Source organism: Podarcis cretensis (genome assembly GCF_951804945.1).
Source record: "Podarcis cretensis genome assembly, chromosome: 8".
Lineage (NCBI taxonomy): Eukaryota > Metazoa > Chordata > Lepidosauria > Squamata > Lacertidae > Podarcis > Podarcis cretensis.
The window spans coordinates 40,737,719-40,754,328 of record NC_137177.1 but is presented as its reverse complement, the minus strand read 5'-3'; the positions used below and the strand labels follow the sequence as shown (position 1 = coordinate 40,754,328).

The window sequence follows — 16,610 nt, the reverse complement described above, 5'->3', positions numbered from 1 at the left end:
TATAGGGCAGTATATAAATAATTAATAATTAATAATTAATAATTAATAATTAATAATTAATAATTAATAATTAATAATTAATAATTAATAATTATACAGTAGTAATAATAATGGGAGGAGAGGAAGTGGTAGGCCTTTCATGGGAGAGGCTCCACACACTTGCCCGGCTTGGAGCCAAATGGGCACATTCATTTTTTCACAGCTCTTTTGTGCAAATCTGGCATATTAGGAAACTTGTATTTCAACAATAAATTGATTCCCCCCCTTTTTATGATTACCTGTGCACATGCCCACAATGGGCCTCATGTTTACAGAACATTAGGTGGGAGAGGACTGCAACATGGAGCACAAATACTATCCATCAACACCATCAACTAGCGTGGATAGGAAACACTAATACAGATTTTGGATGCATAAATTTAAATGCGTTCATGTGTGGATGAAGTTGCACAGATGCACACATGGAAAGAGCAACCCACATACACACAGACGTCCCAGTGTGGACACAGCCATATAAGACACCTGGCATTGTTGGTCCCCATCAGGTTGTTTGGTTATAATCTCTTCTATCTCTCAATTTACAGCATATTTTATTATTATGTCCAAAAGAGTGTGTGTGTGTGTGTGTGTGTGTGTGTGTGTGTTAATTAATGTACTATCGTATAATTAAGTAAAACTAGCAGACCTGTCCATGATCCTGCCTTGTGTTGAATCTCTGTGCTGAGTGGTCGGCAACTGTGGCCCACCTTTTTACATTCTGTCTCTCTCGCCTCCCCTTTAAAACACACACAGGCACACGTGTGTGTTGGTTTCTATTTCCCTCACTGTGCAGCAACTGCTTATCACAAGACAATGTTTATATTCCACAGTCAGAGTTACTGTTGGGTTCCCACGGGAATGGGAGACTGGATGTGACGTACACTGGCCTGTACCAGTTCCAGATGGGCAGGAAGCTGATCAAAACCTGACATTTTTGGTTATCGGCCCAGAGGATTGGAATGCCAACAGAGGCAACGTTGCATTATCTGCTCTGCGCTTCAAGAAGATTGATGAGAGGTATGTGCTCTTACTATGGGCAGCCTGCCAGTTCCTAATTAATGGCTTTAAGGCTGGACTTTGAACTTTTAAGCCAAAGCAGTTTTTTGCTGCGGCAGAGGCTCGGCGGAGGCTTGAAAGTGCTTTTGAAAGTGCTTTTGGAATGCAGTTGCTGTAAGCAGACGTAGCTTGTTTAAAACAGCAGAGATGGCTAATGCAAGGCTAGCTGAAGTTTTTGGGATTCCAAAGCTCGATAAAAAGAATTACGCGGAATGGGTGTTGTACGCAGAGGCTCTTCTGCGAAAAGAGGGTCTGTTTGAAGTCATAACAGACACACCCCCAGCTCCGATGATGGATGAATGGGCAGCTAAGGATTCCAAAGCAAGGGGAATTCTTACATTGCTAGTCTCCCCAGAAGAGCTATGTCTATTGTGTGATAAGGCCTCAGCCAGAGAAATCTGGGACACTTTAAGAGATTCTCATTTAAGAACAGAAGCTGGTGCTTCTTTGTTCTACTATGCCAAGTTGCATGATATGGCACTTGCTGAAGGTGCAGATGTGCGTGCTCATCTGATGGAGATGCAGAATCTGAGACATGAGCTGCAACAGAGAGGTCTCACCTTTCCAGAGGCTGTGTATTCCTTCATGATACTACACTCTTTGGGTTCAAGTTGGGAATCCGTTGCCACTCAAGACTGCTGTTTTGCCAACTGCTCAGATCACAGTAGCACATGTTACTGCCCTGATTCAGAATGAAGCTGACCACCAAGGTGCTAGCTGCATCGGATAGGGGGGAGTCTTCACAGACGTCATCCCAGAATGCAGTGTAACCACTAGATGGCGCCAAAGCTTTGAAGGCAGTGAAATGCTACTCGTGTGGACGTCTAGGCCATATGAAGAGGGAATGCAAACATCCCAGGGCCAAGACAGAGCCGCGCAGTGAAAGCTCAACGCGTGGAAAAGGCAAAGGCAAAGGCAAAGGCAAAGGTCTGGTGTCCAGGACAACGCAGCACAAGGCAATGGTCTCACGCTTCACTTCAAAGGTTGCAAAGGTCCAGAAGACGTCTAGATCGTTCTTCGTGATTGACTCAGGAGTGACGCACCACATGTGCAACGACAAGCGACTGTTAGTGTCTTTTACACCACAGGAAGGTGCGATTCACCAGGCGGATGACCACACGATCTCCAGTCAAGGCTACGAAACTGTTGTTCTTCACAGTTTGGACTTGTCGATTCACAATGTTCTCTACGTTCTAGATGCTGCACACAATCTACTCAGCGTTGCACAGCTGAATGAATGGAACATTGACGTTTCCTTCAAGAACAAGAAGTGCACCATCACAAAGAAAAACGATTATGTATTGTATGCTGAATATGTTGATCGTTTGTTTGTATTGTATTTTGATGATGTGCAGGATGAAACTTGTTGCATTGCAGGTTCTAACAAGGTTTTGCATGCAGGATGTATTCATGATTTTCACAGGAAATTTGGTCAGTTGCATTTTGAGGCAGTATCCAAAATGCCTGCCTTGGTTGAAGGTATGACTATTAAACCCTGCAGGTACCACATGAAGTGTAAGGCATGCGCAGCAAACAAGGTGAAAATGGCTGCGAAAGGTAAGGTGTCTAGTAGACAAGCTACAGAACCATACCAGGTAGTGCATGCTGATTTAGTTGGTCCACTATCGCACTCTTTTGGTGGAAACAGGTACTTAATGGTTCTCATTGATGCATTTTCCAGGTATATTTATGTGTATAATCTCAAGCAGAAATCAGAGGCTTTTCCTAGGTTCAAGGAATTCTGTGCTTGGTTGGAAAATGTGCATGGTAAGAAGATACAGACTCTTTTCACTGATCGCGGGGGGGGGGGAATTCACTTCTCAGCAGTTTGAAGCTTTTCTGACTGAGAAAGGAATTCAACATGATTTGTCTAGTCCTCGTTCGCCATGGCAGAATGGACTTTGTGAGAGAGCAAATCAAACATTGCTTCAAGGGTTGAAAACCTTGCTGCATGATGCCAATCTTCCAGAGAGTTATTGGGCCGAATCTCTCGCCTGTTTCGTTTACAGTTATAATCGCAGGTTATCACCATTGATTGGTTGTACCCCCTATGAAAAGATGTTTGGCAAGAAGCCATACATCAAGCACATGAGAATTTTTGGTTCTGACATGTGGGTTCACACACCACAAAGCTCCAAGTTAGGTAAGTGTGGTTTGCATGGTATTTTTCTAGGTTATCAGAAAGGTTCTTACAGAATAATGATGACTGAATCTAAGACAATTAGGCTCACAAGAAGTGTTGAGTACAATGCCAAGTGGGGGGAGAATGTGGGAATTTTCCAATGTTATCCTAATGACAGTGATGAGACTGAGGATAGGCAACAGCAACAGCAGCAGCAACAGCCACAGCTGCCGCAACAACCCACACCCACTGATCAAGGTCCTGATCCTGAGTCTGAGACTGAGACTGAATCAGATGATTCAGAGGATTTCAAGAGTGCGAAAGCCTCTATGTGACCCTCTGAAGGCTCTGATCAAGAATTGGAGGAACCACTGTTCACTATAGGCCACTTTTCTCCTAAGAAGGAAGAAGAAAGTGTTGAAGACCTATGACTAATTCGCAGGTCACAAAGAGCCACTAAAGGCAGACCTCCAAAGAGATTTGCTGATGAATTTGCTAAAACAGCAGTGGCAGCTGTTAAAAGCTCCAAGAAGGTATTTGAACCTTCAAGCTTCCAAGAAATCCAGGATTTGGATTCAAAGGATGCTGAGCCATGGTTAAATGCCATGAAGGCTGAGCTAGATTCCTTGGAAAGGAACAAAACATGGGAGCTAGTTCCAGTAGTTCCAGGAATGAAACTACTTGGAAGCAAATGGGTCTTCAAAGCGAAGACAGATCAAAATGGCAAGATAGTCAGACACAAAGCCAGATTGGTAGCCAGAGGTTTTTCACAGGTACCAGGTGAAGACTATCACGAGACCTACTCACCCACCGTGAGGTATGAGAGCATTAGGCTTATGCTCAAGCTTGCTGCAGAGGAGAATCTACACGTTTCTCACCACGATATGAATACAGCATTTCTGTACGGATCTCTAGGTGAATCTCTTTATATGCTTCCACCTGATGGCGCACAGGTAAAACAGGGATTTGTTTGTGCTCTGAAGAAGTCCCTTTATGGTCTCAAACAGAGTGCACGGTGCTGGCACACTAAACTCACTGAATTATTGTTTTCTCTAGGTTTTCAGCAAGGGAAAGCTGATCTATGTGTATTTGTCAAAGAGGAGGGGCAAAAGAAGGCGTATTGCTTGTTTTATGTTGATGATATTTTATTCTTTTGGAAGGATGTCACAATGTACAATAACACCCTAGCTCAACTGAAAGAACGCTTTGACATGAAAGATCTTGGTGAGGTAAACAACTACCTATCTCTGGAAATAGAGATCAAGATGGTAACATTCTAGTACACCAGTCACGGAAAATTGTTGATGTGTTAAGCAAACTAAACCTGATGGATGCTAACCCTGTAGACACACCGATGACAACAGGTTATCAGGTAGATGACACTGAAGGAGCATTTTCTGACACTACACTGTACAGAAGTGTGCTAGGCAAACTGAACTTCATTGCCAGATGTTCAAGACCTGACATTGCTGTTAGCTGTAATTTGCTAAGCAGACAAGTCAACAATCCTACTGTTAAGGATTGGAAAGCTCTGAAATGCATAGCTCGCTATTTGAAAGGCACTATGCATTACAGACTGAGATTTAACAATCAGAAGTCTGGTGGTTTTGAGATATTTACAGATGCAAGTTTTGGTGGTGACACTACAGACAGGAAAAGTACGTCTGGAGTTTGCTACTTGTACAACCAGGGTCTATTTGATTGGTCATGCAAGAAGCAAACAACAGTTAGCTTAAGTACTTGTGAAGCTGAACTGAATGCACTGTCTTATTCACTTAAGGATTGTGAATGGTTGTTACAATTGTGCAAAGACATGAAAATTCCTGTCAAATGTCCAATCCAGGTTTACCAGGACAACAAAGCATGTTTGGCTTTGCTGAATTCTGAAGGTTGTAAGCAAAGCACGAAGCATTTGCAATTGAAACTGCAACATGCTAGGGAATGTGTTCAGAAGGGACTCGTAACGGTGTCCTATATGCCAGGTAATGAAATTCCTGCTGATGTATTGTCCAAGGTTGTACCAAGGGATCAACACTGTACCTATGTGCAGTAGTTGGGTTTGTACTGATATTGTACGAACATGCTGCCCAGTGATGTTCACAGAAAGGGGGAGGATGTTGGTTTCTATTTCCCTCACTGTGCAGCAACTACTTGTCACAAGACAATGTTTACATTCCACAGTCAGAGTTACTGTTGGGTTCCCACGGGAATGGGAAACTGGATGTGACGTACACTGGTTTCCTGTTTTTCAGTGTTCTCTCGGTTTCTTTGTGTCGAGAGGAGTTGCTTCTCTGCTCTTACAGAGGCAGAATGGGTGTTTGTATTCTCTCAGCATAGAGTGTAACTAAAATTTAGCATGTAGCACAATACCTACTTATCCTTTTGCTGCATGACGACGCTCTGCTTGGGCTCAAGATAAGACGGGCCTGTACCAGTTCCAGATGGGCACGAAGCTGATCAAAATCTGATAGTATGCACACACACATACACACACTATTGCATCCAGCCTGTTAAATAGACCAGAGGAGCCTGCCAACTTCTAGGCAGTGGCCCTCCCTCTGCAACATGAAATCTCTCTTTACAGGCTAGGAAGCCTCTCCAGCTACTTAAGAACCCACCTCATCACAAACGTGCAAGGCAAAGAACAGGACCAGCATCCCCGTGGAAGGGTAGCGTCCGTGGTGCTCTGTCCATCGGTCATGGATGTATTTGAAGAAAGCTGGGTTGTAGATTTGAACCTAAGGACACAAATCACGGAAGACAACATCACAACAGGCAGTGCTTTCTCTGTGGGAAGCCCCTCCACATGGCCATTGAGTATTTCAGTCTCAGTCCACACAGTCCAGAGGAAAAAACTGAGGCACTGTTAGTGGGTGGTTCCCTAGACTGGGTGGCTGGGAAGTTGCCTGCTCTTGATGGGGTTACACACCCTCTGAAGGAGTGCATAAGCAGCTTGGGGGTAATCCTGGACTCATTGCTGTTGCTTGATGCTCAGTTGCCCTTTGTGGTGCAGAGCGGCTTCCATTTTAAAAAATGTATCTGATTACCTTAGGAAACCTGGAGTGTGTATGTGTATAGTAATGCATATAGTATTCAAGAACTGTTTGTATTTTTAGCAGAACCAACCAACCCAAAAAACCAAAAAAAACTTGCTTCTCAAGCTATCTTAAGAGAGATGAGAATTTAGAAAATATCCATGCAGATGAAGCCAACATGGATATTTTCAGAGCATCCCTTCCCTCTCCTCCATGAGGGCCTGACTTACCTTGTCTTTGTCCACCCGAAGGAAAGGCTTCACGGGCGCATAAGTGCTATGAGAGAAGCAGAAGGGAGAAAGAATGAGAATGAGATGCTCCTCACTCCCCTCTTGCTCTGCTCAATTGCTCCCTCTGCCCTCCCTTCCCTCTTTCTGTCACTTCTCCATATTAACTCTTAAAGGAAGAGGGGGGCATGGAGGGGCCAACAGACACAAGGAACACCACCGTGAAAATCTGGGGGCTGGACCAACCTGAAATTGAACCAAGCAGCTCTAGAGTTTACCTTTATGTATGTTACATCCCTCATTTTGTGTACAACATTCAAGTGTGGACTGTCTGTTCTGCTTACACCCTGGAAGCAACCTTTTGCTTTCAAACATTTAGCCATACACTGAAAAATAATAATGGGTGGGGCCAGCATGCTACCCAAGACAAGGTCCAGAAAGAGTTGAAGGCACAGGAATGGGAATTACTTGTCCCCAGGAAATGACACGGTGCCTGTTGGCCAGGACTGTCCATCTTTGCCTTAGTTGGCCAGGACTGTCCACCTTGAGACTGACCCAGAACCTCCAGCGGGTGCAGAATGCCGCGGCGAGACTCCTTATGGGGTCTTTGCTGCGAGATCACATTCACCCGGTACTATACCAGCTGCACTGGCTCCCGGTGGAGTACAGGATCAGGTTTAAGGTGCTGGTTTTAACCTTTAAAGCCCTATACGGCCCAGGACCCTCGTACCTACGGGACCGCCTCTCCTGGTATGCCCCACAGAGGAACTTACGGTCTGCAAATAAAAACAGCTTGAAGATCCCAGGCCACAGAGAGGTTAGGCTGGCCTCAACTAGAGCCAGGGCCTTTTCGGCCGCGGCTCCAATCTGGTGGAACGCTCTGTCACAAGAGACCAGGGCCCTGCGGGACTTGACATCTTTCTGCAGGGCCTGCAAAACAGAGCTGTTCCACCAGGCCTTTGGTTAGGGCACAGCCTGACCCCCCCTCCTCTGGCAATCTGCACAGAATTTTGCTTATTGGTTGCCATAAATTTGATTTTAATTAATTTTTATAATGAAATGTTTTTAGAATCATTGGATTATTTTGATTGTTGTTAGCCGCCCTGAGCCCAGCTTCGGCTGGGGAGGGCGGGATATAAATAAAATTTATTATTATTATTATTATTTGCCTCACTGGGAGGGATAGAATCATGGAATTGTGGAGTTGGAAGGTGTCCAAAGGGTCTTCCAAGCTTAACCCCCTGCAACGCAGGATACATACAATCGGATCTGGCCCGTCGACAAGGCGCTTGCCATCCACAGCAGGTCCAGGGCTTTGAAGGGCACGAGAACAAAGCTAACGTTGGCCGGCAGGTTCTTGGCACTTTCTGGGTACATGAAGTGATGGGTTGTCCTACTCCCAACATCTGCCTCAAAGCCCACTGTAGGAGCCTGGTTCATTCTGCAAGGAAAGAATAGGGGAGAAGGGAGAAGCATTTGCTGAAGTTGTGGTCTGGAGCATTTCATTATTACAAAAAGGTGTGTGTGTGTGTGTGTGTTGCAGCTCAACCTAGCCTCTGAACACAAAAATATTCTTTTGAGGGGGGGGGGTACTTGCACAGTTTTTACACTGCAGTGATAACAGCATACAGTGAAGAATCACAGTGCCTTTATAACTATTTGCAGAAGACAAATGGTGGCTCCTTTGTATCGCCTTGAAGCCCAAATATTCTGCAGCAGCAGATGCAACTAATCCTACCCAGCCCAATCGCTGCAGCCCTCTAGTTTGGGGCAATTCTGGTGAAAACAGCCACACTGCTGACTCTGGCTCTCCTCAAATGCAAACAGCAGCAGAACTCAGCCTCTCCCATCTCCAACAAACACTGGAGGGAGCAAAGTTTTCAGCTCAGTCCTGGATCACCCACCAGTTGCCAAGTTAGGCAAAATCATAACATTAGGCCCAGTTATAGTACTAAGGAGCAAGACCTGAGGGTTTTGCTTCACTGAGAAAGGAGAGGCCGCATTGCTTCACAGGAGGCAGCCAAGCCCCATCCAGGATGTGATTCCAGAGCTGGCAGAGAAACACCTGGATCTCATCACCTGCTCTTTAAGGGCAGCTGGGAACCCTGTCCACCAGGGACTCTGCAGGATGCTTCACCTCAAGCTGCTTTTTGAGAGATCTGCCACTAGATGGCAGCAAGGTGATGAAGGATGAAGCTCTTATAGCTGCAAAAAAGGGGTCCGGAAAGGGGTGCTGTGGTGGGGCAGACACTGCTAAGGCACCGCTTTTCCACAGTCAGCTGGATTCAGAATGAGAACTCAGTTCCCCACACCACTTATGTGTTATTTGCAAAAGCATCTCATATGTGCTAGGTGCTGTACAAGAACACAAGAGCCCCCTATCTACCGGGCTGCAACTGCCGAAAGCCATGAGATGAAAGGAGCGGGGAGTTGGAGGGAGAGCAGGAGAGAAGAGGTGGAGGAACGAATACGATTAACCAAGTGTCCACTTGACAACACCATCCAAATGCCATATTGACCTGCAGCCAAACACCTGAACTGACTCTGCACTGCCGGCAATCCTGTCAGAGTGGTAGAAGGTCATCCCATCTCATGCATTCAAGGGAAAACTACTCAGTTCAGGGGACTCAAGAACAGCCACCAGAAACAATGATGAGGAGTGAAGACACTAACAAAGTAGGGGTCCAAGCGTGTCCAAGTTCATCAATTTTTATTTTTATTTTTTTGCTTCCAGTTGAAATGCCAACTTTCCAGGCCTTTCTTTAGGAAACAGTTTCAGCCACTTTAGGCCTGTTTTGAGCCAACCCAGAAACAAGTTAATACTATTGCAAATTGCAAAGCAGTGTCTGCACAGTGACAGACCCCATATGCTGGCAGAGCTTCTGGAAACTTTCACGCAGCAGCAACGAAACACAGGCACAGTTATCTGTTCCTTGGACAGCTGGTGGGGTGTCTGAGGGTGACCAACAGAGAATCGCCAAGAAGTCAGATGGTCACTTGGCCAGGCAAGAGGGGCTGGGAGTCAAACCTCCTTCCTTGGCAGGAAGAGAAACTGGAGTGGAAGAGGCAGGAAGCGCCAGGTGTTGCTGCTGCTTTCTTCGTCCCCTGTGTTTTCTGGGCTGCTGTTCTCCGATGCAAGAGCCAACCCAGAATGATGGAGAGAAGACAGCCCAAGACACAGAGGGATCAGGCCCTCCCAGTCACTCACCTCATGATGAAGTCATGCCCATTGATTTCCCTGCCATAACCAGAGCCTTGCAAGTTGCCCGAGTTGCCAACCACAGCACAGCGGCGGCACGGCTGAGAGTTCTGGGAGCTGTATGGGTTCTCTCCAGGGACAATCTGGAAGAGCTTCCCCAATACTTCATTCAGGTTGTGGGACTTGAACTGCGGCTGTAGCATCTGCAGGGAAAGGAGAGGGCAACATGAGGCCAAAGTGAACACCCCACAGGCACCAAGCAGCCTGCTGTTAGTTAGTGTGGTATACTAAATATGCTTCTGTGATTTTCTTTTATGAATTTCAGATATATATTGTACTGCTTTTGTTATTCTGATAAAATGAAATTTGTTAGGGCTACGATTTATGTGAGCCGCTGCACTAGCTCAAGCATATTTGGGGAAAAGCAACATGCAAATATAACATCAAGATCCAATCCAGGGTATTAACAAGCCTCTTTCCCCAGGAGTCAAGGTGTGTTGCAATATGTGGTGTGAATGCATACCTGTTTTCCAATTATTTTGGAAATTAGTTTTTGAAGAAGTTTCTTCTATTACAGGACAGGTGATACAACCTGATCCAAGGTTAGCTTTATTAAATCTGTTTACAGATGACCATAAGAATTAATTATTTAATTTTTAATTCAGGAAGACAAAGACCAGAGGAACTATAAGGTGGATGTTTAATTCAGTACAACGGAAAGGACAATGTTGTCCACCCACCACCAGCTACCCATGCCTTACTCTGGGACAATCGGTTAAAACAGAGAGTAGAAGACCCTTAACTGCCCTAATCAACCATGAACTATTGTACTAACCTGCTTATTGTTTGACTGTAGCATTTACTTTGTATATTCACAGAATGTTTATTGGGGGTTATATGGGGATTGCTTGTTATATGTGTTTTTTGAAACTGAAAAATAAAGAAGTGGGGAGCGGAGGAGATGTGTTACAAAAGATGGGAGGCTGAAAAGCAGAGTGTGAGATGGCATTTCCTGCTGCTGTATATTCAGAAATGTGCAGAAGCCAAAGAAGAATATGAAGCACTGTGTACTTCTTGGTCCTGGGAATTCTGCCCTGCATGTCCACACTCTGCTGGACAAAAGAAACAGTGGGGCGGGATAGTTGGGGGCCAGCCTTTCCTGCAGCAGACCCTAAGAAAGTTCTCCACTAAATCTTTGGAGAACTAACTTTGGTTAAAAACAAGAAATGAAAGACTATTCCCAGGACTGGTGACATATCTCTGGAGGACAACAAATGGTGAGATATGGTCTCGACTTCCTTGATGACATAAGAATAGGTAGCGTTGTTGCTCTGTTCTGTTTGGTTGGTTGTTTACCTGCCAAACATTAAATTCAAAAAGAAGAAGAAAGTTCTCGTCTGCAGAGGTGGCCTAAGAGGGACAAACCAAACCATACAGCAAGAACCAGCTATCATATTGAGAGCCAGTGTGGTGTAGTGGTTAAGAGCAGTAGACTCATAATCTGGTGAACCGGGTTCAAGTCTCCACTCCTCCACATGCAGCTGCTGAGTGACCTTGGGCTAGTCACACTTCTTTGAAGTCTCTCAGCCCCATTCACCTCACAGAGTGTTTGTTGTGGGAGAGGGAGGGAAAGGAGAATGTTAGCTGCTTTGAGACTCCTTCAGGTAGTGTTAAAGCGGGATATCAAATCCAAACTCTTCTACTCTTCTTCATCATATCCTCAGGAAGGCAGAAAGTGGTTCTTGCACAGTGCCAGAGATGCTTAGAGGATGGATGGTGCCTTCCCCCCAGGTATCCTCACCTGGCTCCTCAGAATCCCCAGTTAAAAGGTAGCAGGACTAGGAAAAGCCCTTCTCTGCTGAGGACCCTGGAGAACTACTCCTGGCAGGAGCAAATCAGCCACCCCCAACCTGGTACCTCCCCACCCAGATGCTTTGGGCTACGACTCCCATCAGCCTCAGCCAGCAAAGCCATGCTGGTAGAAACTGTAGAACCATAGAATTGTAGAGCTGGAAGGGACCACAAGGGCAATCTAGTCCAACCCCCTGCAACGCAGGAATATTTTGCTCAATGTGGGGCTCTAACCCACGGCCCTAGCTCCACCGACTGAGCTAGTATGACAAATGGATGGCACTAGGCTGGGGAAGAGTGAAGGAAACATTCCTGGAAGAGAAGGCAAGAGGCAAAGAACAGCTGGCCTGCTGCTTCCTTATTCTTCTTTGCAGTTACACAAAGAGAGCACCAAACTGGGCCTTTTAAGAAAGGTGAGAAGTTCAGCCCCTGCAGCAAATCCAGCCTCAGTCACTCAGCAAAAAGCTCTGCAGCTTTCTTCAAACAGATGGTGCTGCTGGATGGGCAAAAGGAGAGGAGAGGAAGAAGCAGGCTATCCCAGGCAGAGGCTGGAGCTGGTTGCTTCTTCCCAAGTAGCAACACCCAAACTAAGAACACATCTGGAGAGGCACAAACCTTGGTTCTGCCCAAACGGCAGAGGGAAGCAAAAGCCAAGCAGCCTACACATGCATGAGTCATGGCTCTGTTTAGACTGCAGGTTTCTGCTTCTCCTCCCCTTGCGCTAAAGGGAAAACTCCTGCAGAGGAGAAAAGCAAACCAAAGCAGCTTTCAATGAAATGGTGCCTGTACCATCTTTGTCACTTGACCCTGGAAGACTGTATTGCAAGGCCTTGTCTGCAGATGCTGAAGAATAGATATTTAAGATTTGTAGGCAAGATAACAACCCACACGTCTAGGAAGCCCTATTGCCATGTACAACTGATAAAAAGCACTCCTGGTCAGCTGCTACTTGAGCACACACTATTAGCTTGATTGTTCCATTTGTAGCCCACCTTTCCACCCAAAGGAGCCCAAGGCAGCCAACTGCTAGCCACACAATGGCCCTGGTACCAGAAGAAGGGCTTTTGGATGATGTCATGACATGGAAAATGTGGAGGTGCTTAAAAGGAAGAATCAACAAAAAAAAATCCTGGGATTTTTTATTTTTGGGGTGGTGGAGGGGTGCCCAGAGGTAAATCACTCTTAAAACTTTAGAGATCTAGGGAAAGGCTTTAATGTGACTTTTAGTCATCCCTTCACTAAGACAACCCAAAAACTGCATTCCATCTGGCCTTTGGGGAGAGAAGCCTTTCTTCTAGGCAAGGTGTTATTTCACCTGGATTAATCATAGCACTGTAAATTATACCAGCAGTAGTACCAGAGAGCTTGATGGGAACCACTAAGAAACTTGTTAATTTTTTGAATTACATTATAATCTTTTTAAAAAACTCCAAGCTGAATTTGGAGTGGAGGGGTATTGTTTTGGCTTATTACAGGTGAAGGGCGGCAAAGAAATTTTAATAGTAACAACAAGAACAAGAACAACAAGAACAACAACTACTCATCTCCACTATGGTTCTCAAACAAACATGAAGGATACAATTTGATAATATTTGAACAGCAAAGGGTTATAACCATTCCACGGATATTTAATTTCGACATAAGATAGAATTCTGATTTTGGGCTATTTGAATTTTGGAAATGAAACAGAATACACACACATAAACTGTGATTTGCTGGGAAGTGATGGAACTCAGTTGTAGATAGATCTACACCATTGAAGCAAATAGAGTTTCAGATGCACTTAATTTTATGCTGAACTTGTCCTGTACTCACAGAACATAAAGTTAGAGCCTTGGTTTGTTCAGCCCACTATATTGCATCCACTGACTGGCAATGGTAGCTTTCCAGGGTTTCAGGGCAGGGATCTCTCCCAGACACACCTGGAGGTGGTGGGGATTGAACCTAGGACTTTCTGCATGCAAAACAGATGTTTTCCCACTGAGCTATGGCCCTTCCTTAACATTTGATATTGAACAAACCACAGGGAGATAAGGAGAAAAAACAGGTTTTGAAAAGACTGAGGAAAACAATAAGCACCTGCTTTTTAATATAGAAAAGATTTTGTCACAGTATGACTGCAAAACAAGCAGGTTAAAGAGTTGATAGCACAACTGGGCTCCAGACCTCAGCAATAATATTCAAATGCAGGTCTGGAAGTATTTATGGTGAACAGGGGATGACCTTCTCTTGTGCATAAGAGAATTTTGAAATCAGTTTCAAAACAATGGTAAGGTGGTGCAGCAGTGATGGAAACCTCAAAGTAAGAGAAGACTTGTCGTAAAAATGTGAACTATGGGTTGACAAAGGATTTATAAAAATAGAGTTTTGAAAGAGATGCTGAGGGGGAAATCATTACATTAAGATCCACAATTGGGGGGGGGGAGTCAAAGGGGATTATATGTTTATGCATTTAATTCATTCATTTATGTAAAATAGAAAATGCAAAAATAAAATTTATTAAAGAAAAGAAAACCACATTGCCTTGGCAAGCTATAGGATGACAGCTACCAGGGTCCTGTATGGCAAGGACTGAAAACCTTAGCGGTGCCTACTTTAAAAGAACAGATGAAAAATATGTGGGGTTTTGCTCCAGCCATCCAACTGGCTTGTTATGTTAAGGGTTAAGGAAAACAGGAAAAAATAGAATAGTTTTATGAGCAGCTGGTCATCATTCATACATTAGTGTAAACTTTTAAAGTTTATTTTCAAATCTGCAGCTTTGTTTCAAGATTATGAAAGTTAGCTTATGACTCAAAGATATAAACATGTGTTCAGATCTACATTCATAATATATCAGTACGTAAAGACAGATTTTGAAGAATGCACACCAAGAGCTGCCAAATTCGTCCAAAAATGCTTAAGAATCATTGTACAAAATAAGGAACTTTGCCTCATCTAGTCATCTAGACAGTATCTCCCAGTCTGATTTCCCTTGCCCAGATATAGACTAAGCAGCTGGGAGGCTGGGAGTTTTGTTGTACGGTGCTTAGACTTAGCAGGCTGCCCTAGTCTTGCTGCCCTAAGTGGTTGTAATAGTAGTGGGAATGTCAACCCCCCCCCCCCCCGGTCCCTGGTTCCCAAAAAACTCACCATCCACCACCTCTGGACATCCAACGGCAAGTCCATGTTCTCTTTGGTCCACACTGGGGAGATGTTACTGTCGTAGCGGGTGTCGAACCACTCTGAGTCACTCACGTCCACCATGCACCTGTGACAGGTGCAGCTCCGCACAAAGAGCCCCTCCTTGCTGAGGCGCTGCATACCAGCATAGCCTGGAACAAGCTTCACCCGGTGGATGCCGTTCAGCCCATTGGGGTCTAGGTAGGCGATGCTGTGGTGGGAGTAGGTGAAAAGGAGGGACATGATGAAGACGAGCAGGAAAGCCGTGGAGAGGAACCAGAAGCGCAGCGAAAACTTCATGGTGGGCATGAGAGGGGAGGGGAGGCCAGGAAGGGTCACTTGGCCTGTTTCTCTTTTGCAACAGAAAAAAAGGCAGGGGGAAAAGCTGGCAGAGAAAGCGTTTGGCTTCTCAAAAGCTTCCTCTGGGAACCCTCACAGTTCTCCAGGTGCTGCAGAGACCAACTTAGTCATGGAAATGCGGGCAGGTGTTTAGAACAGACCATCCCAGGTAGCCTCTCTTTGGGTTTTTCTTACATCAGTCACAACCTCTATGGCACCACCCAAGCCTTTTGCATATACAATTTGGGCCACAGAAGAGCAAAATAAGAGCAGCCTGTGCCCTCTTCCACTGTTTGACTCAAGAGAGAGCCGTTTCCACAGGTTATCCCAGCAAACTAGGTCCCCAACTCTGCCTGAGTACTTTTCCTTCCTGAGAGGAGGGGGAGAGCCTGTCCTAATACAAAGGAGAACGCCATGGTCCCGTCTGCTCCTGGGCACACATTTCAAGGCTCTGCATCCCAGCCGGAGAAAGAGAAAGCAGCTGTTTGCCGAGTATCAGAGCAGCTCCATCCTCGGGGTTAATGAGCCACGTTCCCTCAGCACCACCACTCCAGCAGACGGGAAGCTCCTGCCAGTTCCCATCCCAGGACCTCGCCTCTGAGCTGGTAGCTGCACATCTGGATCAGCGCTGTCCGGGGACAGCCGCCGCTTGGGTGGCCCAGGCGCTCTCTCCGCCCTCCGCTGCCGCCACACACGCTCAGTCTGCAGACGCAGCTCCTGCTCAGTCCTGCAACTTCCTCTCCAATTTGGCATCTGGCAGACGTGGAAGTGCAGTGTCCCCGTGGCTCATCCTCCTCCTCCTCCTCCTCAGCTGCTTAGGCTTTTAAATAATCCCTTGGCAATCTTTCCCTCTCCACTTGCTGGCCCAGAAAAGGTTCTGCTGCAACAAAGCCCTGAAACTGGAGAGAAAGAGGAGGATTTTAAAATGATACATATGCAAAAGAAGAATTGTCAAAGGTCAGCAAGAGGGAGTAAGCCTCAGCTCAAGGGTGCCTGGTAGAAGGGCCCCCCCCTGCCCCCTAATATGCTCCAACAGCCCTCAGGGAAGGCAAATTATTGGTTGCAACATCTGATCAATGCAAGCCCCCCTCCCCTCCTGTAAGAAACAGGGAACTTGTGTGAAATAGTCCTCTCCTGCAGGATAGACGATGAAGGGCCACTACAGATGGCTCAAGCCAGTCGCACCCCAGGATACCACAATAAGAAAAAGAGAGGACTGCTTTCCACAGGCTTCTTCTCTCCCTTTGTATCAATTGTGCCATGAATAGAAATCCACTATAAATCTTTGTAGTCAAAGCCTCAGATTGCCACACTGGTCTCCAAGAACTAACGCAGAAGGTTGAAGAAAAACCCTTTTCCTGGACCCACCCCCCTCTGTTGTGCAAATGTATTGCAGGCTGTGGGTGTCAGGCTTCAAGTTAGAACTGCCTTTCAAAGTAGAAGCACCACACCCCCAGCTCTGGGCACTTTCTGGCATAATTTTGCATTTCTCACTGTCTTGCATCATATCCTTTTACTAGTAAGGACTGAACCCCAGGGATAGAAACATGCTCTTCTAAAATAAAAGCAGGCAATTGCCC

General features: G+C 45.7%; 1 protein-coding gene across 3 annotated transcripts in view; it reads right to left on the bottom strand.

Moving 5' to 3' along the window:
• Positions 1-16,610, bottom strand: part of ST3GAL2 (ST3 beta-galactoside alpha-2,3-sialyltransferase 2) — a 37,501-nt gene that overhangs the window by 4,863 nt on the left and 16,028 nt on the right. For all 3 annotated transcript variants that reach the window (XM_079989307.1, XM_079989308.1, XM_079989309.1), the window contains exons 2-6: positions 14,662-15,929; positions 9,688-9,881; positions 7,741-7,920; positions 6,483-6,528; positions 5,836-5,955 (exon numbers count right to left, since the gene is read on the bottom strand). In XM_079989307.1, the coding sequence (XP_079845433.1) occupies positions 5,836-5,955; positions 6,483-6,528; positions 7,741-7,920; positions 9,688-9,881; positions 14,662-15,000 (879 nt within the window). In that variant the 5' untranslated portion in view covers positions 15,001-15,929. The remainder of the gene's footprint in view (positions 1-5,835; positions 5,956-6,482; positions 6,529-7,740; positions 7,921-9,687; positions 9,882-14,661; positions 15,930-16,610) is intronic.